The following is a 22051-nucleotide window of genomic DNA, read 5'->3' as shown; positions in this document are numbered from 1 at the left end:
TTTTTAGTAGAGACGGGGTTTCACCGTGTTAGCCAGGATGGTCTCGATCTCCCGACCTCGTGATCCTCCCGTCTCGGCCTCCCAAAGTGCTGGGATTACAGGCTTGAGCCACTGCGCCCGGCCCTAAAAATTTCTTAATACCAGCAATGAATTTATCCAAAAAATTTACCAATATTTTTTCAACCCAGATTACATTCTGGGATAAATTTCCTGGGTTTATCACATGTGATGGCAGTACAGTGTTTCTCTTAATTTTTTTCTATCTTTAGCTTCATAAGGCAACACCAAAGATTCTAATATTTTTTGAAAAGTTAATTTCATGTATCATTTAACACCTTCCCTCTTTCTGAGTCCCAAGAGTTTCACTGACATTTTCAAACTCTCCCTGCTTTGTGCTTATCTTGTTTTTTTTGAAGGATGAGGACTGTTAAACTGAAAAATGTTCTTCAGGAGGGGACATACTAGCGTTTTATATGAGTACAGAACGATTTGTTTCTTCCACATAGTAGCCAGCATTTTGTACAGGGCAACACACTACATTCATGATTTGAGGAAAAGCCCATGTAAATTGCCAAGTCTCTTTCCTAAATTGTGATAAATACCAAGGAAGTGAGTTTGAGTCTGTTCCTTTCTGTGTTCATTTCTTTCAACTTACCACAATATTCATATGCATATGTTTCTGCACACTCAAGGAGTCTCAAAAAGTCTAGTTGAGTCAGTCTTGTCAGTCAGTCTCAATCCCTGAGAAATGCTATGTTCCCAACTTCCCAGAAACACCAGATTATTTTTACACTCTGTCCTGAATTCATAAAGCAACAGAACCCTTGCCTCACACACTATTTAAAAAAAATAACTGGCCGGGCGCAGTGGCTCACGCCTGTAATCCCAGCACTTTGGGAGGCCGAGACGAGCAGATCATGAGGTCAGGAGATGGAGACCATCCTGGCTAACACGGTGAAACCCCATCTCTACTAAAAATACAAAAAATTAGGCAGGCGTGGTGGCGGGTGCCTGTAGTCCCAGCTACTTGGGAGGCTGAGGCAGGAGAATGGTGTGAACCCGGGAGGCGGAGCTTGCAGTGAGCTGAGATTGCGCCACTGCACTCCAGCCTGGGCGACAGAGTGAGACACCGTCTCAAAAAAAAAAAAAAAAAAAAAATTAATAGTGTTGGCAACGGCTTTCTTTGAAAGTCTAAGAAGATTAGAGCCATTAACTTCCCTTTATCCAGGAACACATTACTTCTTTACACACTAATAGAAAAACTAATTTGCCGTCTCAGAAACCACAAAGACTTTTCCAGAATAGGATAGATGCATTAACATGTTCATGATTCTGTTCATCATATATAACACACATTCTCTTCCTCATGGAACCCTTCCAAAATCCTCTATGAGCATGCACATTGGTAAGTTTTGAAGAAACAGGTTAAGAGCATTTTAATATGGCCCACATCAAGGATCAATAACTGACTGCTCACAAGACGTACCTGGCCCAGAAGTAGTTTGGTTTGCACTGTATTTCACTTTTTTTTTTTTTTTGAGACAAAGTCTCACTCTGCCACCCAGGCTGGAGTGCAGTGGGGGCAATATTGGCTCACTGCAACCTCCGCCTCCTGGGTTCAAGCAATTCTTGTGCCTCAGCCTCCCAAGTAGCTGGGATTATAGGCGCTCGCCACCACGCCTGGTTAAGTTTTTGTATTTTTTAGTAGAGACTGGGGTTTCACCATGTTAGCCAGGATGGTCTTGATCTCCTGACCTCGTGATCCGCCCACCTCGGCCTCCTAAAGTGCTGGGATTAGAGGTATGAACCATCATGCCCGGCCCCAAAATCTTTTGAAGTTACTTGCTAATATTTAAAACTGAGGGCACTTCATATAAATATCCTTATTTTTCAAGCAAAATTGGAAATCTGATCTTGCAAAACTTGTCTGAATTCCCAAAATTAGCTAGTTCCAAAAAACACTTGCCACTTAACCAGGGCATGTATTCTCCTGATATTACCAGTCTCTATTTGGCCTATCTCCCTCATTTAACTTAACGTCTGAGTCCTGTGAACACCTGAGATCAAAATTTTATTTCTAAGTTTTTAATGGAATCTGGTGAGATTCAAGAAAGAAAAAAAAAGCTCCAGGTCTTAAAATATGTTAGTTAAATCAAACCCAACAGAAAACTAAAAGACAGTAACTGATTATTTGGTTTCATTCACTTAATCACTTTTTAGGCAATTACTCTCCTTTCTATGCCCTAATTATTTTATCTCTAAAGCAGGCAGGTTTTAAGTGGGTATTTTGGAAAAGGTCAAAGACAAAGCATTCTAAACGTGTCAGTACTTTTTATCCCTAAACTAGTACTTTTTAATCCCAGAAGATGCCAAATAAAAGCTATTTTACTCAAAAAAAGAAACACACCATGGTATAGCAGCTGTAACACATATAAACTATGGCTGAGAACCAATCTTTTTTTTAAATGTATTTATAAGGAGGCAGATAATACATAGGTTTCTCTCACCTCTCTTGAAGGAATTAATCAACCAAAAAACGTTTATTTTCTTTACCTGGACGTCGGATGGCAGGATCAGGATCGAGGGTTTTCTTTAAATATTCTGTTAGTGTTTGCAAATTTGCATCGCTGAGTTCCATTGCTATAGGATCTAAAATATAAAATGAGGTTTGGGTAACTGGTCACTTAAGGAAAAAGTGATTTACATTTAAAAAAAATCCATTTATATTATGGGTCCCTCTGAAAGTCATCCATCTGTTGTTTCTTGTATGGGCAATAAAGAGTTTATTTATTGAGGCAAGAGTCCAGCAAATGAGATGTGTCTTTTTCCCCCAAAACAACAGTGAGACAATTTTATGATAAGGGAGATGAAAAAAAATCCCAAAATTTCAAAAAGTTAGTCATAAGAAAAAAAAGCTGAAGGACTGCTCGAAGCCATCAGGAAGTTTATACGATTCAATGCTATGGGAAAGGGCTTACAAAGGTTAAGAAAAAAAATCACTGGAGGACCTTAGGAGCCTGGGCACAGTGGCTCAGGTCTGTAAATTTCAGCACTTTGGGAGGCTGAGGCAGGTGGATTGCTTGAGCTCAGCAGTTAGAGACCAGCCTGGGCAACAGGGCGAGACCCGTCTCTACCAAAACCACAAAAAAATTGAAGCTGGGCATGATGGTTCATGCCTGTAATCCCAGCACTCTGGGAGGCTGAGGCAGGCGGATCACCTGAGGTCAAGAATTTGAGACCAGCCTGGCCAACACGGTAAAATCCCGTCTCTACTAAAAATACAAAAATTAGTCAGACATGGTGGCAGGAGCCTGTAATCTCAGCTACTCGGGGGGCTGAGGCAGGAGAATCGCTTGAACCCGAGAGGCAAGGTTTCAGTGAGCTGAGATCGCACCATTGCACTACAGCCTGGGCGGTAAGAGCAAAACTCCGTCTCAAAACAAACAAACAAACCCACCCAAAAAATTAGCCAGGTGTGGTAGTGGGCACCTTCGGTCCCAGCTACTCGGAAGGCTGAGGTGGGAAGATGTCTTGAGCCTGGGGGCGGAGGTTGCAGTGAGCTGAGATGGTGCCACTGCACTCCAGCTTGGGTGATGGAGCAAGACCCTGTCTCAAAACAAAAAACAAAAAACAAACAAACAAAAAAACGCCCCACAATAAGAAATTAAAATTTTAAACCGCAAATAAATATCCCATGTAAAGTTCTGAGATTAAAGAAACAATAAATTCCTTCATGTACAACATGTAATCGCAAATACTACAAACAATGTGCTAAGAATTTGCATCTAGGGAGATAAATTCTAGAGTTCAGAAGATGACAGCTAAGATTATGATTCTAGAAGTTTTCATAAAGCTTAAACAAAACTAAATCACAGAATATGCTTGTAAGTGACCAAAAAACTTCACATCTAACAGATGACAAATTAAAAAAATTTTTTTTGTAGAGACACGGTCTCACTATGTTGCCCAGGCTGGTCTCAAACTCCTGGACTCAAGCGATCCTCCTGCCTTGGCCTGCCAGGCGTGAGCCACTGTGCCCAGTCCACAAATTTTAAGCTGACTAAATGGCCTACGCCGATTTAACTAGTAAAACGTAGGCTAAGAAATACATAGTTCAAGAGATTTATTGTGCAACAAGGTGACTATAATAATGTATTGTATACTTGAAAAGTACTGGGTATATTTTAAGTGCTTTCACCACATACACACACACACACACCCCCCCAAGCATGTGAAGTAATATATATGTTAATTAGCATGATTTAGCCATTCTACAGTGTACATATACTTCAAAACATGCATATCGTAAATATATACAATTTTGTCATTAAAAATGGAAAAAAAAGGAGTCTGAACCCACCCAATTAAAAGGAAAATGGAAAAAAAAAAACACAGAAACAGCACATACACAAAGTACAAGTGTCAGATGTGCATGATTACCAACAGACCACAAATCCTGGGAATCTTATCAATGGAGCTTTACGGTCTTCAACCTGTTGGTGAGATGATAAAATTAGGTGCAAACTGAGGGAACTTTTTGGGGGTGACAGAATGTTCTAAAATTGGACTGTGGTGACACATGCATAACCTTCATAAATTTACTAAAATTTCCCAAACAGTTCACTTAAAATGGATCTTATAGTATGTAAATTGTACTTCAATAAAGCTATTTTAGGGGGGGCGCAGTGGCTCACACCTGTAGTCCCAACACTTTGGGAGGCTGAGGGGGGTGGATCACCTGAGGTCAGGAGTTTGAGACCAGCCTGGCCAACATGGTGGACCCTGTCTCTACTAAAAATACAAAATTAGCTGGGCGTGGTGGCGTGCACCTGTAATCCCAGTTACTTGGGTGGCTGAGGCAGGAGAATCGCTTGAACCTGGAGGCAGCAGTTGCAGTGAACCAAGATTGTGCCACTGCACTCCAGCCTCGGAAAGAATGAGACTCTGTCTCAAAAACAAAAAACAAACAAACAAACAAAATTTTAGAAAACTCCACTTATGCTTATATCCTATTAGGCAGCTTTTAGATACATAGCCACATGTAGATGGGAAAGTGGGGCCCTTTCAGGGAAATCATGCACCAAATTAACCAGAGGCTTCTATGAAAAAGAAGAAAAAAATTAAACACACAATTTTTTTAAAATGTAAAAAAGGTCAGTGGAAAAAGTTCAAGGATATCATAATTCGATTTATGCAAAAAAACTTCACATATAGAAGAAAACAAAAATACACTCCAAAATGCAGAACAGTGATAACATCTAGGTGATGGATATAAGGAGAGTTTTATTCTCTTCATACTTTTCTAATCTTACAATCACTTATATCTATTACACATTCACAGTCAGGAATTTAAATAATTTTATTATTTTTTTCAGACAGAGTTTTGCTCTGTGGCCCAGACTGGAGTGCAGAGGCATGATCATAGCTCACCACAGCCTCAACCTCCAGGGCTCAAGCCACAACCTCCCACCTCAGCCTCTTGCGTAGCTGAACTACAGGCGCAATAAACCATGCCTGGCTAATTTTTGTATTTTTTGTAGAGACAGGGTTTCACCATGTTGTGCAGGCTGGTCTTGAACTCCTGACCTCAAGCAATTTTCCTGCCTTGGCATCCCAAAGCATTGGGATTACAGGCATGAGCCACCATGCCAGGACCCATTTATTTTTAAAATGTCTATGACAATATGCAATCAAGTTCTTGTTCGTATACGGAAGGAGCTTCGGAAGACAAGACACAACTGAAATGCCAAGTGCAGGCCTATACACCCTTTACTAGAGTGATGAAATCCAAAAATCAAAAAACTGAAAGTTTGTTTTTTTAAAAAAGTTTGTGGCAAACTCACTTGGCAGCAAAGCCAGCCTAAACTGCCTGAGGCTATCAACATAGATTTATCTCACTTAGTATGAAAATTTGTTTCACTAAAGAAATATCAATATGTTTGATTACAGGGTGATACCCCAAGCCCCACTGGGGATGTTGTGTAATCCACACTACGTGCATCGAAAAAAAATCCCAAATTCTGAAACATTTGTCCTCTGAAGTGCCAAATGAATCACAAAGACAGCACCTTAAATGTTAGGAGGTTAAGAAGGGAGTCACGGGGTTATGTGGCCATCCAAGAGTTTCCCAGAGCCTAAGCCTTGAGCTGAACCTTGAAAAATATGTATATCTGAATAGGCAAAGTAGGACGAGGGCACACCTGCCAAAATAAATTGTGTGAGCAAAGTAACAGAGATGGGAAGAGAGAATAGTGGACTAGGAGATCAAGATCAGATCATATAGGTTCCTCCATACTTGGCTGAAGAGTGCCATGATTTAATGTATGGGGAAGCCACAAAGGTTTTCTGAAGTGGGTAAAAATGTAATGAAAGTGGAGTAAGTGGAGTAGAGGACCTTTGGGCTGTTAATGGTTTGCAGAATGGGGGAGGTGTCACATGTATGAACTAGGCACATGATGCTAGATGTTTTCATAGGCTTTGTATCATCTATTCCACACAACCATTTTACACAAAAAGAAGGGCACTCAGGTTGACTAAGTCACACATGGTTAATGAATAAAGATCAGATTCAAATCAGTCCGACTCTATAGGTCTACCCTCTTTCTACTACCCAAGGCTGCCTCTTAGGTGGAAATGACAGAGGACTGACCTAGAGTGAAAGCACTCACAACACAATAGAAAGGCTGATGTGAAAAGAGGGCAGCCAGAGGACAACTGAGCAGCAGGAAGCCAGAAAATAAGAAAATATATCTAATGCTGTGCTTATGCAGGGCACTCCCCAACAGCCAGAAACCCCAACCTTCTAAAGAGAATTATCTGTATTCTACATGCTGCAGTCCTTCCCCTTAATTAGAAAATGTGTTTATCACAGGAAGCTAATGTTCTGACTGAGTAGAGCCCACCACCTACCTAATCACTCCCTCTAATCCAGGGTGTACCACTCTATAGGTGTGAAAATCAAGTCCCATTAAACCACACATACAATCTATTGAGAGGCTACACCCTTTATGGTTTTTTTATGTCACAAGTTTGGAAAATACCACACATTATATCCTGCCCCACTCTGGAGACTCACAATACAAAGCACTTTAAACTCACAAAGTTACTGGTTTACATAGATTAATTCAGAGTCTCCATTGGTGGAAGGCTGAGGCAGATGGATCGCTTGAGCCCAGGAGTTCAAGACCTGCCCAGGCAACATGGCAAAACCTCATCTCTACTAAAAATACAAAAAATTAGCCGGACATAGTGGTGGGGCCCTGTAGTCCTAGCTACTTGGGAGGCTGAGGTGGGAGGATTGCCTAGTCTCTCCCATTATTTGGCTACAGAACCCCTTTTCAATAGAACACACTTTGGAAAGCAATGATTTAACCTATGTATCTTCCTATTCCTTTTTTCTGTGTTGAAATGTTGGATCGGTTATGAAATCATGAAAGTTTGGGCCAGGTGTGGCGGCTCACACCTATAATCCCAGCACTCTCTGAGGCTGAGAGGAGCGGATCACCTGAGGTCAGGAGTTTGAGACCAGCCTGGCCAACACGATGAAACCCCGTCTCTACTAAAAATTAGCCGCGCATGGTAGCACATGCCTGTAATCCCAGTTACTCGGGAGGCTGAGACAGGAGAATCACTTGAACCCGGGAGGCAGAGGTTGCAGTGAGGTGAGACTGCGCCACTGTACTCCAGCCTGGACAACAAGAGAGAAACTCAGTCTCCAAAAAAAAAGTTAGTTTGCTGTGGTCAGGTTAAATCATTAACATCAGTGTATCTGAGTTAAAGAAAATTGGCCTTTCTTTGCCATATGCAAATTTATTCTACCTTTGGGGATTCAGGCAAGGTAGCTTGTTAGAAACTTGCCTGGGGAGGGTGCAGGGGGAGATTCACAGATCTACTCTGTCTTTTAAAAAAAAAAGAGAGAGAGAGAGAGAGACAGGGGGTCTCACTGTATTGTCCAGATTGGATTCTAACTCCTGAGCTCAAGCAGACCTCCTGCCTCAGCCTCTGGAATAGGTGGGACTAGGCACATGCCACCACACAGGGCTTATTTTCTTGATTTTTAAAAACACACTTCTTAATAAATCTGCATTTCACTTTCTTCATTATGTTTCTCTAGCATTTGTATTATTTCTCAACTAAAACTCCTTAGATTCCTCATAATTACCTGTATTAAACACCAAAATTCCTGGCCAGGTGCAGTGGCTGACACCTGTAAGCCCAGCACTTTGGGAGGACAAGGCAAGTGGATTGCTTGAGCTGGCTTGAGACCAGCCTGAGCTAACACAGCAAGACCCTGTTTCTACTAAATATACAAAAAATTAGCCAGGTGTCGTGGCACACACCTGTAGATCCAGCAAGTTGAGACTGCTGTGAGTTGTGATCAGGCCACTGCACTCCAGATTGGGCAATGGGAGTGAGACCCTGTCTCCAAAACCACCACCACCAAATCCCTTACCACAGCAGAGTCCACGCAATCTGGCATCTATTGACCTCATGTCCTACCTCTTCCTGGCTCTTGCTACATTCCAGGCACAAAAGCCTTCTGTTCTACAAACTGGCCACAAGAGTTCTCCCTGACCATAATAATGCTCATCCTCTAATTTGATAATGGGCACCATTCAGCACTCAGCCCACTGTCAACTCTTCAAAAAGGCCTTCTACGACTACCATCTACATCATCCTTGTTTTACTGTGTTAGCAATTACCCTCATTTGAAATCATCTTTAACTTCTTTGTCGTCTCACACACATACTGGACTGCAAGCTCCTGAGGGCAGGGACTTTTGTCTGTATGCTCAGGACCTTCAGCATTATCTGGCACACAGTACATATTTTGTAAGCATTTGTTGTATGACCTAAAGCGTAAGTCACAACATGTCAGTCACCCAGCAAAATGTGAGTTTCCAGTCAAGACTGGAGATTATTCCTTCAGGATCAATCATTAGCAGCCCCAACATAATGTGGGAATTCAGTTGCATGAATGTCAGATGAACAAATGACCAACTTAATTGCCACAATTAAATGTGTTTATTCAAAAGTACTTCAAGAAAGTGAACTTTTAGACTTGTTCTGGCCTGGCAGAATGGCTCATGCCTGTAATCCCAGCACTTTGGGAGGCCGAGGCAGAAGGATCACTTGAGGCTAGGAATTCAAGACCAGTATGGGCAACAAGTGAGACCCTGTCTCTACAATAAATAAAAAAAATTAGCCAGGCATGGTGGCGAGCACTTGTAGTGTCAGCTGCTCTGGAGGCTGAGGCAGAAGGATAGGTTAAGCCCAGAATTTTAAGGCTGCAGTGAGCTATGATCATGCCACTGCATTCTAATCTGGGCAACAGAGTGAGACTCTTGTCTCTGAAAAAAGATTTATCCTGCATTACCTGTTCAAACATGCCAGTGCTTTCACTTTTGTTTCAGGGTTCTGTACTTACTGTTCCCTCTGCCTGCAGAGCTTTGCCCATGGAAAGCTACATGGTTCTCACCGCCTACTTCATTCTCATTCAGGACTCTCTTGTTTTTTTTTGGAGACAGCGGTCTTTGCTCTGTCACCCAGGCTGGAATGCAGTGGCGTGATCTCAGCTCACTGCAGCCCCTGCCTCCCAGGTTCAAGCAATTCTCCTGCCTCAACCTCCCAAGTAGCTGGGACTACAGGTGCATGCCACCACGCTCGGCTAATTTTTGCACTTATAGTAGAGATGGGGTCTCACCATGTTGGCCAGGCTAATCTCAAACTCCTGACCTCAGGTGATCTGCCCGCCCCAGCCTCCCAAAGTGCTGGAATTACAGGCATGAGCCACCGTGCCCGGCCTGAAAGGACTCTTTTCAAATGTCATCTTTTTTTCAGAGATGCCTTGCTGCACCATCCTATCTAAAAGAGGATTCACCTCAGTTACTCTCCATGCCCTTACTCTACTATTTTCCAAGTACATTTTATCAGGCATATTAACTTCTTTTGTCATTTACTGTGCTTCTTTCTTCACTAGATTGCAAACTCCATCGATAGCAGGGACTTTGTGCTTTGTTCACTGCTATCTCCCTAGAGTCTTACAATAGTGATGAGCACCTATTATATATTTGTTGTACTATTTTAAAAAGCTAGATACCTTTGATGTTTCCATCAAAAATATTATTCTTCATCTTTATTTTGGTTGGTTGACTGTGTCAAACAGGAAGAGGTGGACACGACCTTTTAGATTCTAAAACCACAACAGGCTGAGCAAGATGGATCACTTCTGTAATCCCAGCACTTTGGGAGGCCGAGATGGGACGATCACTTGACCCCAAGGACCGTTTAAGACCAGATTTGGCAACAATAGTGAGATCCTGTCTCTACAAAAATTTAAAAAATTAGCTGGGCTCGGTGGTACCCTCCTGTGGTCCTAGCTACTAGGGAAGTTGAGGCAGGAGGATCGCTTGAGCCTGGGAGGTCGAGGCTGCAATAAGCTGCGGTCTTGCCACTGTAGTCCAGTCTGGGTGACTGAGTGAAATCCTGTCTCTAAAAATAAAATAAAATAAAATAAAAATAAATAAATAAAACCACATAATAGAATGAAACCTAAAATGATTAAGTTGAGATGCTAGGGTAGGACTATTTTTAAGTTTTAGAAAAAGTGAGGGGTTACATAAATATGCATGTTATAATCCCTCAAAGTTAAAATACTACATAGATCCCAGAATCTTAACATTCTTTTTTAAGACAGGGTCTGGGTCTGCTGCCTAGACTGGAGAAATGCAACGGTATAATTCTGACCCACTGAAACCTCTGCCTCCTGGGCTCAAGCCATCCTTCTACTTCAGCCTCCCAAGTAGCTGGGACTACAGGCACGCACCACCACACCTGGCTAATTTTTGTGTTCTTTCTGTAGACGGGGTTCCCATGTTTCCCAGGGTGGTCCAGAACTCCTGAGCTCAAGTGATTCACTCACCTTGGCCTCCCAAAGTTTATTCTTTGGGAATTTTCTTTAAGGAACTATTTGTCAACAAATCCTTTTTATATCGCCTTACTGATAAAGTCTATAAAACCAAATTCTAAGCTTATCTTTGATTTGAGAAAATGAGAGAAATCAGGGACTTTTAGAGAACATTCTGCAGGTATTCATAATTATCAACAAGATCAAGGTCTAATCTTATGTGACCACAAGTAAAGGTACTTTGACATTCTGAAATATTAGCAATATATAAATGCAAAAAGTGTTACTGATCTAAAAATGACTCAAACTAGAAACAAAAAATTATTTTGGCCAAGTAGGGTGGCTCATGCCTATAATCCCAGCTCTTTGGGAGGCCGAGGTAAGCAGATTGGTTGAGTCCAGGAGTTTGAGACCAACATGGGCAACATAGTGAAACCCTATCTCTACAAAAAAATATGAAAATTAGTTGAGTGTGGTGGTGCATGCCTGTAGTCCTAGCTACTTGGGAGGCTGAGGTAGGATAGGCTGAGCCCAGGTCAGCCCAGGCAACACAGTAAGATGGTGTCTTTAAAAAAAAAAAAAAGAGAGAGAGAAGAATTCATTCTTATCACCTTTAAATGAGAGGGTGATACTTTTCTTTCTCCACGGAACTATCTTTGAAAATCCCTATCAATACACAATTTAAAAATTTAAAAAAGCATCACAATAAATCAGTTATGCCTGACATCTAAATTTCCAAGTTCTTCTTGTTGAATGAATGGCCAGACCTAAATCTAGCATCTTCCCATAGGCCCTCAGTTATAGGTGGAGATTTCTGGAATTTCTGGCCTTGTTTTCCAAAGCCATCTCACAGACATCTGTGACATAAGCTGATCCAAGATATCTGCCTTTTTCTTAGATATGTCCTCAACACATTAGAGAACCATTCCCGAGGCCTTAAATTTGGGAACAGGGAAAGAGATCCAATGAATGAAAACTATCTGGCACCCATATATGAAGAACATATCCCAACACCTCAACCTACCCTCTGCTTTCTAATCATAGGAATATACCACTTAGAATCAAATCCAAACTCCTTACATTGCCTACAAAGCCTTCTATGATCCGGGTCCTGGATACTTCTCCCTTCTTCACATAACACTCCAGGAACCTAAGATATTCCTTAAATATTTCAATATTCCAAGCCGGTTCCTATCCCTGAGTCTTCTATTCTCTCTACCTGGAACGTTCTGCCCCTCACCTTTTAATGGCTGGTCTCTACCCAAATATCACTTCCTCAGAAAAGCCTTCTTCACCTGTCACATAATTCTGTCACTATCTGAAATTATCTAATGTTTTTTCTTTCACCCACGAGAATACATGGTTCTCAAGGGAAGGGACCCTCTCCATTTTTGCTTTTTCACTATATTCCCAGAGATTAAGTGGATGCTCAATAAAGTTATTAAATAAACAAATTAATTCCAAAACTAGAGCACTGCTCTTGCATCCATCCAATCCTATCTCAGACCCCAACCAGCAGAAGTAATCAGAAGGGGAGAGAGACTTCCCTTGCACTGGTGGTAAGAAGTGAAAGATAAAGGGTTGTAGGAGGGGAGCGACTAGGTCCATTAGGATCCTCTGAAAGCATGCCAAAAAGAAAAAAAAAAAAGACATACAAAGAAAGGCCAAAGATCTGACGATGTGGGTCCAAGGTGAGGCGAAAAAAAACAATTGGTGGAATCCAAGAGTAAAGGGTCCTCTTCTGTGCCTCCAAGGAAGAGTAATACTTGTGCATCTACCATGTGGCAAGCACGGGGGCGGTGGGGGCAAGGGGGAGGTGGCACCCACCAGGGAGAGAGAAGTAAGCAAGACAGACAAGGTCGTTGCTCTCAAACAGCTTACATTCTAGCAGTTGAGAAAGATAATAAGTAAGCAATAAGTAATTGTTAGTAAATGCTATGAAGTAACTAAAACCAGGTGATGTTGATGGACAGCCATGAGAGAAGGGTCCTAGAGAGGTTGATTAGGCAGCTTGACCAACATGGTGAAACCCTGTCTCTAATAAAAATACAAAAATTAGCCGGGTGTGGTGGCGTGCACCTGTAGTCTCAGCTACTCGGGAGGCTGAGGCAGGAGAATCGCTTGAATCCGGGAGGCGGAGGTTGCAGTGAGCCGAGATCGCACCACTGCACTCCAGCCTGGGAGGCAGAGCGAGACTCCCTCTCACAAAAAAGAAAAAGAAAAGAGGTTGGTTAGCGGAGGCCTAAGGTGAGGAAAACTTGGGAGGGGGCCTGCCTTGCAAAAATGATGTTGGTAATTCCCCAGCAAACAAAAGGAACGTGCAAATAATTTTAAATCGGAATAAGCCTGGAATATGGAAGAAAACAGAAAACCATACTGGCTAAGGAGAAAGATGGGTGGGAGAGATGAATAAACAACCATCAGCTCCCAGGCAACCTTTGTAAACCACGGTAAATAACTCAGAGCATCCTCAAAGCCACTCTACGAGGTAGACTCCGTTATTAAACCCATTTTGCAGCTAAGGAAATGGAGGCTCAGTGAGCTAAGATGACCAGCCCCAAGTTACACCCCTAGAGAGAGGCTACGTCTGGAATGAACCCAGGCGATATAATTCCAAAGTCTATGCTCCGAACCACCACGGCACAGCGTTTCTCCCAGAATGAGGGAACCCCCCTGTTACAGGGGATTTCTATGTCCCGGGTGTACCGACTAGAATTCTCACAAACGATTCAGCAAAGTGAGATCACGATGCCCGTTTTACAGTCAGGGATTCAAGTACGGAGGTTAGAGAGGGTGAGTTCGGGGGCTTCACCAGAGTTCGGGCAAGGGGGGATCGCGCGGCAACCGCAGCTCCACGCGTCCGCAGTCCCCGCCTGGGCAGGCCTCGGAGCCGCACACCCAGCTCGCGCGGCTGGAAGCCCCCGTCGCAGAGAACGGACACGCGAGCGCGACCAATAAGAAGCAGCCTTTCCGAGCGGAGACGCGGCGGCGCAACCAATCAGCGCCGTGATGGAGAGGAAAGGGCGGGCAATCCGCAGGCTTGCGTTAGGCCGCGCCTCAGCTGCCCTCACCCCTCACAGGCCCCGGAGCCGTCGGGCCTGGGTCAGAGACCTAGGACGGCGCGAGGCGCGGCGAGCGCTGCCTAGGGAGGCGAAGACCTTGCCTCAGCGCACCGCCCGAGCCCCGCGGCCACATTCCGCTCTCGCCCAGAGGCGCGGTTCTCACTCCCTAGCGCTCGGAAGTACCGGGAGCGCCTCATCCCTTCCTCAGCTGGGGCCCAAGAGCCACTCTGGTAGGCCGTGCACGGCCCGCGCCTCACCTCGTGGGGATACAGAAACGGAGGAGGGAACCCCAGCCGCGGACTGTAGCTGGCACTACCCGCTCCTGCAGCCGCTCCGCCTCACATTCAAACCCCGGCAAAATGGCGCGACTGCGAGGCTGAGGCCAGATCGCATGCGCGAGCGGCCCGCTGCAGGGGGCGGGGCCAGGAATGCTCTGTCCCCACCCAAGTTCTAAGGGCCAATCCGGACCCCGCTCTGTTTCTACGCTGATGTCACAAGTGACAATGCCCTTTGGCTCTGACCATTCCAACAGGCTTCACGGTTTCCGTTTTCCAAAGAGGAACGCAGATTCAGCGAGCGGCTGCTGGCTTTTGACCTATTTTGATGTCAGGGCTTGGCACGTAGGAATTGTTCAATGCTGGTCGATCCAAGGTCATGCACATAGGGTCTCAGACGCAGGAGAACTTCCTGTCCCTCTTGGAGCTTCTATTTTAGAGGGAGACACGGCCAGGCAGGTCTCGAACTCCTGGCCTCAAGTGATCCGCACACCTTGACCTCCCAAAATGCTGGGATTCCTGGCGTGAGCCACCGCGCCTGGCTTGGTATGTAAGTTTTTGGTACTCATTACAGCCGACAAACCTACATGATCTGGTCCCTGCCTGCCCTGATCACCTTCTGCTTCCCTCCTCCTCACCCTCACTCAGCTCCGCCACCCCACTTTCTTCTTGTTCCTCTAAGCTCCAAGCTTATTTCCACTTTAGAGCGTTTATACTTGCTGTTCCCTGTGCTGGGATGTTCTAGATCCCTGAATTATTGGCTCCTTCTTTACGTTTAGATTCCAGCTCAAATGTCACCTCCACAAAGAGGCCTGTCTGAAATTGCCCACACAGCATCACCCAGAACACAATTTAGCGCTGCCAGTTTTAGCAAATAAAATGCAAGCTGCCCAGGTCAATGTGAATTTTAGAAAAAAATTTATAATTTTCTAGTATAAATATTGTATAGGACATATTTATACTTAAAAATCATGCATTGCTTATCTGAAATTCACATTGAACTGGGTGCCCAGTATTTGATCTGGTAGCCCTAGTTCCATGATATCATTATGGTATTTATCACTCCCCAACTAATTGTCTCTTCTTTGTTTATTGTCGTTCCTCCTTCCGCCTCTCCCCTCTTAAACCCCTGCCCTTCTCCCCCCATCCATAACCTAAGGGATTCTATACAGCAAGGGCTTTTCTTTTTTTCTTTTTTTTTTTTTTTTTAAAGAGACAGGGTCTTGCTTTGTCACCCAGGCTGCAGTGCAATGGCACAATCATAGCTCATTGCAGCCTGGACCTCCTGGGCTAAAGCAATCCTCCCACCTCAGCCTCCTGAGTAGCTAGGACTACAGGCACCTGCCACCACACCTGGCTAATTTTGAATTTTTTTTGTAGAAATGAGCTCTCACTATGTTGCCCAGGCAAACTCCTGACCTCAAGTGATCCTCCCACCTCAGCCTCCTAAAGCACTGGGATAGGGCCGGGCGTGGTGGCTCATGCCTGTAATCCCAGCACTTTGGGGGGCTAAGGCACACAGATCACCTGAGGTTGGGAGTTTGAGACCTGACCAACATGGAGAAATCCTGTCTCTACTAAAAACACAAAATTAGCCGGGCATGGTGGCGCATGCTTGTAATCCCAGCTACTTGGGAGGCTGAGGCAGAAGAATCATTTGAACTCAGGAGGCAGAGGTTGCAGTGAGCTGAGATCGCGCCATCGCACTCCAGCCTGGGCGACAAGAGCGAAACTCCCATCTCAAAAAAAGAGAAGGGATTACAGGGGTGAGCCACCGCACCAACCCCGTATTGATGGTATTCACAGCTGTACCCCCAGCACTAGGCACACAGTAGCTGCTCAATAAATGTCTGTTGCATGTTGAATGAAATACCATATATAAATAAGTGAAGTCTATGGAGAAAAGTACATGAGTGAGAGACATTGGTGAAAAAGATGTATTTTTACTATTGCAGCAATAGTACCAGTAATCATCTTAATCATTCTAATCTGCTTTTTTTTTTTTTTTTTTTTGAGATGGAGTCTCGCACTGTCACCCAGGCTGGAGTGCAGTGGTGCGATCTCGGCTCACTGCAAGCTCTGTCTCCCAGGTTCACACCATTCTCCTGCCTCAGCCTCCTGAGCAGCTGGGACTACAGGCGCCCACCACCACGCCCGGCTAATTTTTTGTGTTCTTAGGAGAGACGGGGTTTCACCATGTTAGCCAGGATGGTCTTGATCTCCTGACCTCATGATCCACCCGCCTCAGCCTCCCAAAGTGCTGGGATTACAGGTGTGAGCCACCGGCGCCAGCCCACTAATATGCTTTAATATAATTAACATGTTCCTCTAGTCCTAGGGAGAATGAGCCTGATGACTTTACTATTTTCTACCTCTAAGAGCCAGTCACAGCCGGGCGCGGTGGCTCACGCCTGTAATCTCAGCACTTTGGGAGGCCAAGGCAGGTGGATCATGAGGTCAGGAGATCAAGACCATCCTGGCTAACACGGTGAAACCCCATCTCTACTAAAAATACAAAAAATTAGCTGGGTGTGGTGGCGGGCACCTGTAGTCCTAGCTACTCAGGAGGCTGAGGCAGGAGAATGGTGTGAACCCAGAGGCGGAGCTTGCAGTGAGTGGAGATTGGGCCACTGCACTGCAGCCTGGGCGACAGTGCAAGACTCTGTCTCAAAAAAAAAAAAAAAGAGTCAGTCACAAACGAGGCTGGCTGGCATCTTGTGTCTGTCTAGCATCTCTGCCAGTTTCTGTAGAAAACCCTCGAGCTGTGCCAAACAGTCATGTCTGTGGACACCGCTCGTGGTGTCAGGGGGTGTCTTCGCCTAATGCCTATCACCCTTTGCAGCCACTGGAAGAATGATGCAGGTGAGAGCCACGGAAAGGCTGAGTGTCCTCCTCTGCTCTGCATGGTGATAGCTAAAGATTCCCTTGGGAATCCTCCCCACCCCAGCTCTACTACGTACACATACTCTTGGGGTTTGCTACAACTCTTAACAGACTGTGTTGGAAACCAAAGAAAACAATTCATCCACTTCAAGGAGCAGGAGACTAAGTACTCATTCATGTAGTTTCCTTTCTTTCCAAACCCTTATAAAACAATCTGTCTAGGTCGGGCGCGGTGCTTCATGCCTGTAATCCCAGCACTTGGGAGGACAGGACGGGTCACCTGAGGTCGGGAGTTTGAGACCAGTCTGGCCAACATGGTGAAACCCCATCTCTACTAAAAATACAAAAATTAGCCGGGTGTGGTAGCGGGCGCCTGTAATCCCAGCTACTTGAGAGGCTGAGGCAGGAGAATCACTTGAACCTGGGAGGTAGAGGTTGCAGTGAGCTGAGGTCGTGCCACTGTACTCCAGCCTGGACGACAAAGCGAGATTCTGAACCGCGCCCCCCCCCCCGAAAAAACAAAAAAAAATCCCAATCTGTCTAATGTAAGACATTCTGAAAAGACACATTGTTTATGATGTGCTCCTTGAGGAAGATAACTTTTCATTTTATTTTGGATCCAGAAAGGCATGGACACATTTGGTTATGCTGGGAAAGAACAAGTCTTATGTCTCAATCTCACTTTTAAAGCCCAACTGAGATGCAGAAGAGTGTTAACAGCTAAACATTGAGAAGTATCTGATTGTTGTTTCTTATCTTTCTTAAAATGGAGGCACTTTAATTTGTTTTGTTCTTTTTTTTCCGAGATGGAGTGTCGCTTTGTCACCCAGGCTGGAGTGTAGTGGCGCAAAATTTGGCTCACTACAACCTCCACCTCCCGGGTTCAAGCAATTCTCCTGCTTCAGCCTCCCAAGTAGCTGGAACTACAGGCGCCGACTACCATGCTCAGCTAATTTTTGTATTTTTAGTAGAGATTGTTTCACCATGTCGGCCAGGCTGGTCTTAAACTCCTGACCTCAGGTGATCTGCCTGCCTCGGCCTCCGAAAGTGCTGGGATTACAGGCGTGAACCACCGCGCCTGGCCTATTTCTGTTTAAATATATGTTTACATGTTACAAAAATCTACACGTTTGAGACTAGCCTGACCAACGTGGTGAAACCCCGTCTCTACTAAAAATATGAAAATTAGCTGGGCGTGGTAGCATGTACCTGTAATCCCAGCTACTCAGGAGGCTGAGGCAGGAGAATTGCTTGAACCCAGGAGGCAGAGGTTGCAGTGAGCCAAGATTGCACCATTGCACTCCAAATGAGCGACAGAGCGAGACTCCGTCTCAAAAAAACAAAAAAATCTACTCATACAAAACAGGAAATCTCCTTTATTAGGATATAAGTTGTAGCTAATATATTATTTATGTCCTCTATTTCCTTATTTTATATATTTTTAATTAAAACAATTTTAAATGTATATATTTAAATTTTTTTTGTAGAGATAGGGTCTCTCTGTGTTGCCCAGGCTGGTTTCAAACCTCTGGGCTCAAGTGATCCACCCACGTTGGCCTCCCAAATTGCTGGGATTACAGTGGCTCACTGCAACCTCCGCCTCCCAGGTTCAAGCAATTCTCCTGCCTCAGCCTCCTAAATAGTTGGGACTACAGGCATGTGCCACCACACCCAGCTAATTTTTGTACTTTTAGTAGAGACGGGGTTTCACCATGTTGGTCAAGCTGGTCTTGAACTCCTTAGTTCAGGTGATCCACCCGCCTCTGCCTCCCAAAGTGCTGGGATTACAGGTGTGAGGCACCATGCCTGACCTAGAAGTGTATTTTTCACGCTTCTTGATGGGAAATTATATTTTTTCCATCTCTTGAAGTGGGATTTTTAGACCTGCCTTAGACCTGGGCAAGCCTGCAGACCTTTGCCGTGCCCCTGCTTTAGAGGGCTTCATCCTGGCCCTCCTCCAGCTGCTCCCTCCTGTCTGTGAGCCGAATGGGTGTGCACATCTAGAACACATGCCACTCCCTTTGAGACCACGCTGCTGTTGCACAGGGCCCTGGAATTCCCGACCCATAGGCCCCTGGCCTGTGGAGACCCTTGCCTGGGTCACTTCTTCAGAGAGGGGCTGCACAGCAGCTTGTGAGCACTCGCATGCTGGAAGGGTGACTTGGGTCAAAAAGGGGTTTGCAGGGGGTTTGGACAGGGCTGGGCATTCATGCACACATGCAAAGCCTTGTGGTGCAGGGTGAAGCCTGAGGTGGAGAGAGCAAGGTGCTGGTCTTGGGCCAGCCACCCGGTGCTGCTGCTTTCTGGTGTGGAGCTCTGAGGAGCCTGAGAATTCCATCTTTGACCTGCTCTTCCAGATCTTTTCAAAGGTACATTTATAAAGGAAGGAAGACAGAATGTCTTATTCAAAAGCTTTACATAGAGCTTTAAAACGTTGACCCTCAGAGCATCTGAGCTGACATTTGTATTTCTGCCCTAGAGCCTGCAAATGTTAGTCTTGTGCTAAGTGTGTTCTCTGTACACAGGAGCCAGGGCCCCATATTATCTACCACTGTCCATCTGCTCTCCAGCACATCAGAGCAGCCCTTCCTCTCCAGGGCAAGACTGAAAAGAGCATCAAGGTTGAAGTGGAAGAAATACATTGGAAGTGGAGCAGGGCAGTTATTTATTTATTTATTTAAATAGAGACAAGGCTGAATGTGGTGGCTCACTCCTATAATCCCAGCACTTTAGGAGGCCAAGGTGGGTAGATCACCTGAGGTCAGGAGTTCGAGACCAGCCTGGTCAACATGGCACAATCCCATCTCTACTAAAACTACAAAAATTAGCTGGGCATAGTGACACGCACCTGTAGTCCCAGCTACTCAGGAGGCTGAGGCACAACAATTGCTTGAACCTGGGAGGCCAAGGTTGCAGTGAGCCAAGATTGCACTACTGCACTCCAGCCTGGGCGACAGAGCCAGACTCCATCTCAAAAAATATATCAATAAATAAAAAATAAATAAATAGAGACAAAGTGTCACTGTGTTGCCCAGGCTGGTCTCAAACTCTTGGGCTGAAGCAATCTGCCTGCCTTGGCTCCCCAGAGAGCTGGGGTTACAGGTGTGAAGCATGGTACCAGGCTAGATCTAAGCAGTGTTTAAGAGGCGGGCTCTAGAGCCAGGCTGCCGGGCTTCGAATCCAGCTGAGTGGCCTAAGTCAAGTTCGTCAACCTCTCTGAGCCCGTACCTCTCTATAAAAAGGAGGGGTGTTGGTGATGATGATAATAGTACCTACTTTATGCAGGTTATTGTGAGAGTTAAAGGCTGAAGAATGGTTGAAATAGCAAGAGTCAAAAAATGATCAATATGGAAAGCTAGCAGGAGAAAGTTCATTGGTGGGGAAGATGGGGAGGGGGACAGATGGGGTCTCACTGTTGCCCAGGCTGGTCTCAAACTTCTGGCCTCAAGTGATCCTCCTGCCTTAGCCTCCCAAAGTGTTGGGATTATAGGCATGAGCTACTGTGCCCAGCCATTAAGTTCTCCTTCTTTCCTCTTTTGGTGGAAGGGAAGGGAGAAGTGAGACTTTACCAGGAGTCCATGGAATGTGGCCCAAAGGTCAAGGACAGAGTACCTTCCAGGACTCTCTCAGAGGGCAGCAGGAACCTAGGGCTGCTTTCTGCCTATGATAGGTATGCAGAAGTGGGTCTTCAGAGGCTGGGCACAGTGTCTCATGCCTGTAATCCCAGCACTTTGGGAGGCAGAGGCGGGCAGATCACCTGAGGTCAGGAGTTTGAGACCAGCCTGGCCAACATGGTGAAACCCAGTCTCTACTAAAAATACAAAAATTAGCCAAGTAATTTTTTTTTTTTTTGAGGAGTCTTGCTCTGTTGCCCAGGCTGGAGTGCAGTGGTGTGATCTCAGCTCACTGCAACCTCGGCCTCCCAGGTTCAAGTGATTCTTGTTCCTTAGCCTTCCAGGTAGCTGGGACTACAGGTGTGTGTCACCGTGTCCAGCTAATTTTTGTATTTTTTAGTAGAGACAGGGTTTTGCCACGTTGGTCAGGCTGGTTATGAACTCTTGACCTCTAGTGATCTGCCTGCCTCAGCCTCCCAAAGTGCTAGGATTACAGGTGTAAGCTACCGCACCTGGCCCATGCCTGATAGTTTTGATTCATCATGGATAATCTGTCATTAGAAGAAATTCAGAGCTGAGCCCAGTGGCTCACACCTGTAAATTCCAGAACTTTAGGAGGCTGAAGTGGGAAGATCACTTGGGCCTAGGAGTTCGAGACCAGCTGGGACAACGTAACAAGACCCTGTCTGTACAATAAATTTTTTAAAATTAGCTGGGCATAGTGAGGTGTGCCTGTAGTCCCAGCTACTGGGGAGGCTGAGGCAGGAAGATTGCTTGAGCCCAAGAATTTGAGGCTGCAGTAAGCTATGATGGTGCCACTGCCACTGCACTTCAGCCTGGGGGAGCCACAGCAAGATCCTGAATCAAAACAGAATTCATCTGAGGCTTCACCAAGTTGCTGCTGAGTCTCTAGAAAGTACAAGGAGAATCCTCAGTTTAGCCATTGAGTCTCAATATGCAGGAATCAAGATCATCACAATACTGGATAAACAAGGGGAACAACTCAACCACATAGAAGATATGGGCCACATAAATACAGACACGAGAGAGGCAGAGAAGACTTTAACAGAACTTAATAAATGCCATGCCCTTTGTGTCTGTCCACGTAATAGAACAAAGAACTTTGGATGGCTTGGGCACGAGAAATTGAGGCTGCAGTCAGCTGCAATGAGGCCACTCACCCCAGCCTGGGTGACAAAGCAAGATCACGTCTCTTAAAAAAAAAAATTGGAAACATTGCCAAAGACAGCCATGAAGAAGGAAGCTGTTAGAAGTGTTTTTTGGGCCGGGCGCGGTGGCTCAAGCCTGTAAT

At 45.1% G+C, this 22051-nt stretch overlaps 1 protein-coding gene and 1 long non-coding RNA gene across 2 annotated transcripts in view; one reads left to right on the top strand and one right to left on the bottom strand.

Annotated features, from left to right (window-relative positions):
• The window catches only part of CSE1L (CSE1 chromosome segregation 1-like (yeast)), a 59912-nt gene extending 45552 nt beyond the window's left edge, over positions 1-14360 (bottom strand). The window contains exons 1-2 of the mRNA XM_011995412.1: positions 14225-14360; positions 2531-2649 (exon numbers count right to left, since the gene is read on the bottom strand). Coding sequence (XP_011850802.1) covers positions 2531-2638 — 108 coding nt within the window. The 5' untranslated portion in view covers positions 2639-2649; positions 14225-14360. The remainder of the gene's footprint in view (positions 1-2530; positions 2650-14224) is intronic.
• Positions 14361-14498: 138 nt separating this feature from the next.
• Positions 14499-19782, top strand: LOC105550487. Its single transcript, XR_001007736.1, has 4 exons — positions 14499-14788; positions 16575-16626; positions 16928-17104; positions 19651-19782. It is a non-coding gene; the product is annotated as an uncharacterized LOC105550487 (long non-coding RNA).
• Positions 19783-22051: the final 2269 nt, after the last annotated feature.

The sequence above is a fragment of the Mandrillus leucophaeus genome, unplaced genomic scaffold (assembly GCF_000951045.1).
Source record: "Mandrillus leucophaeus isolate KB7577 unplaced genomic scaffold, Mleu.le_1.0 Scaffold489, whole genome shotgun sequence".
Classification (NCBI taxonomy): domain Eukaryota; kingdom Metazoa; phylum Chordata; class Mammalia; order Primates; family Cercopithecidae; genus Mandrillus; species Mandrillus leucophaeus.
Note: the sequence above shows the minus strand (reverse complement) of the source record. Positions and strands in the feature narration are given on the sequence as shown.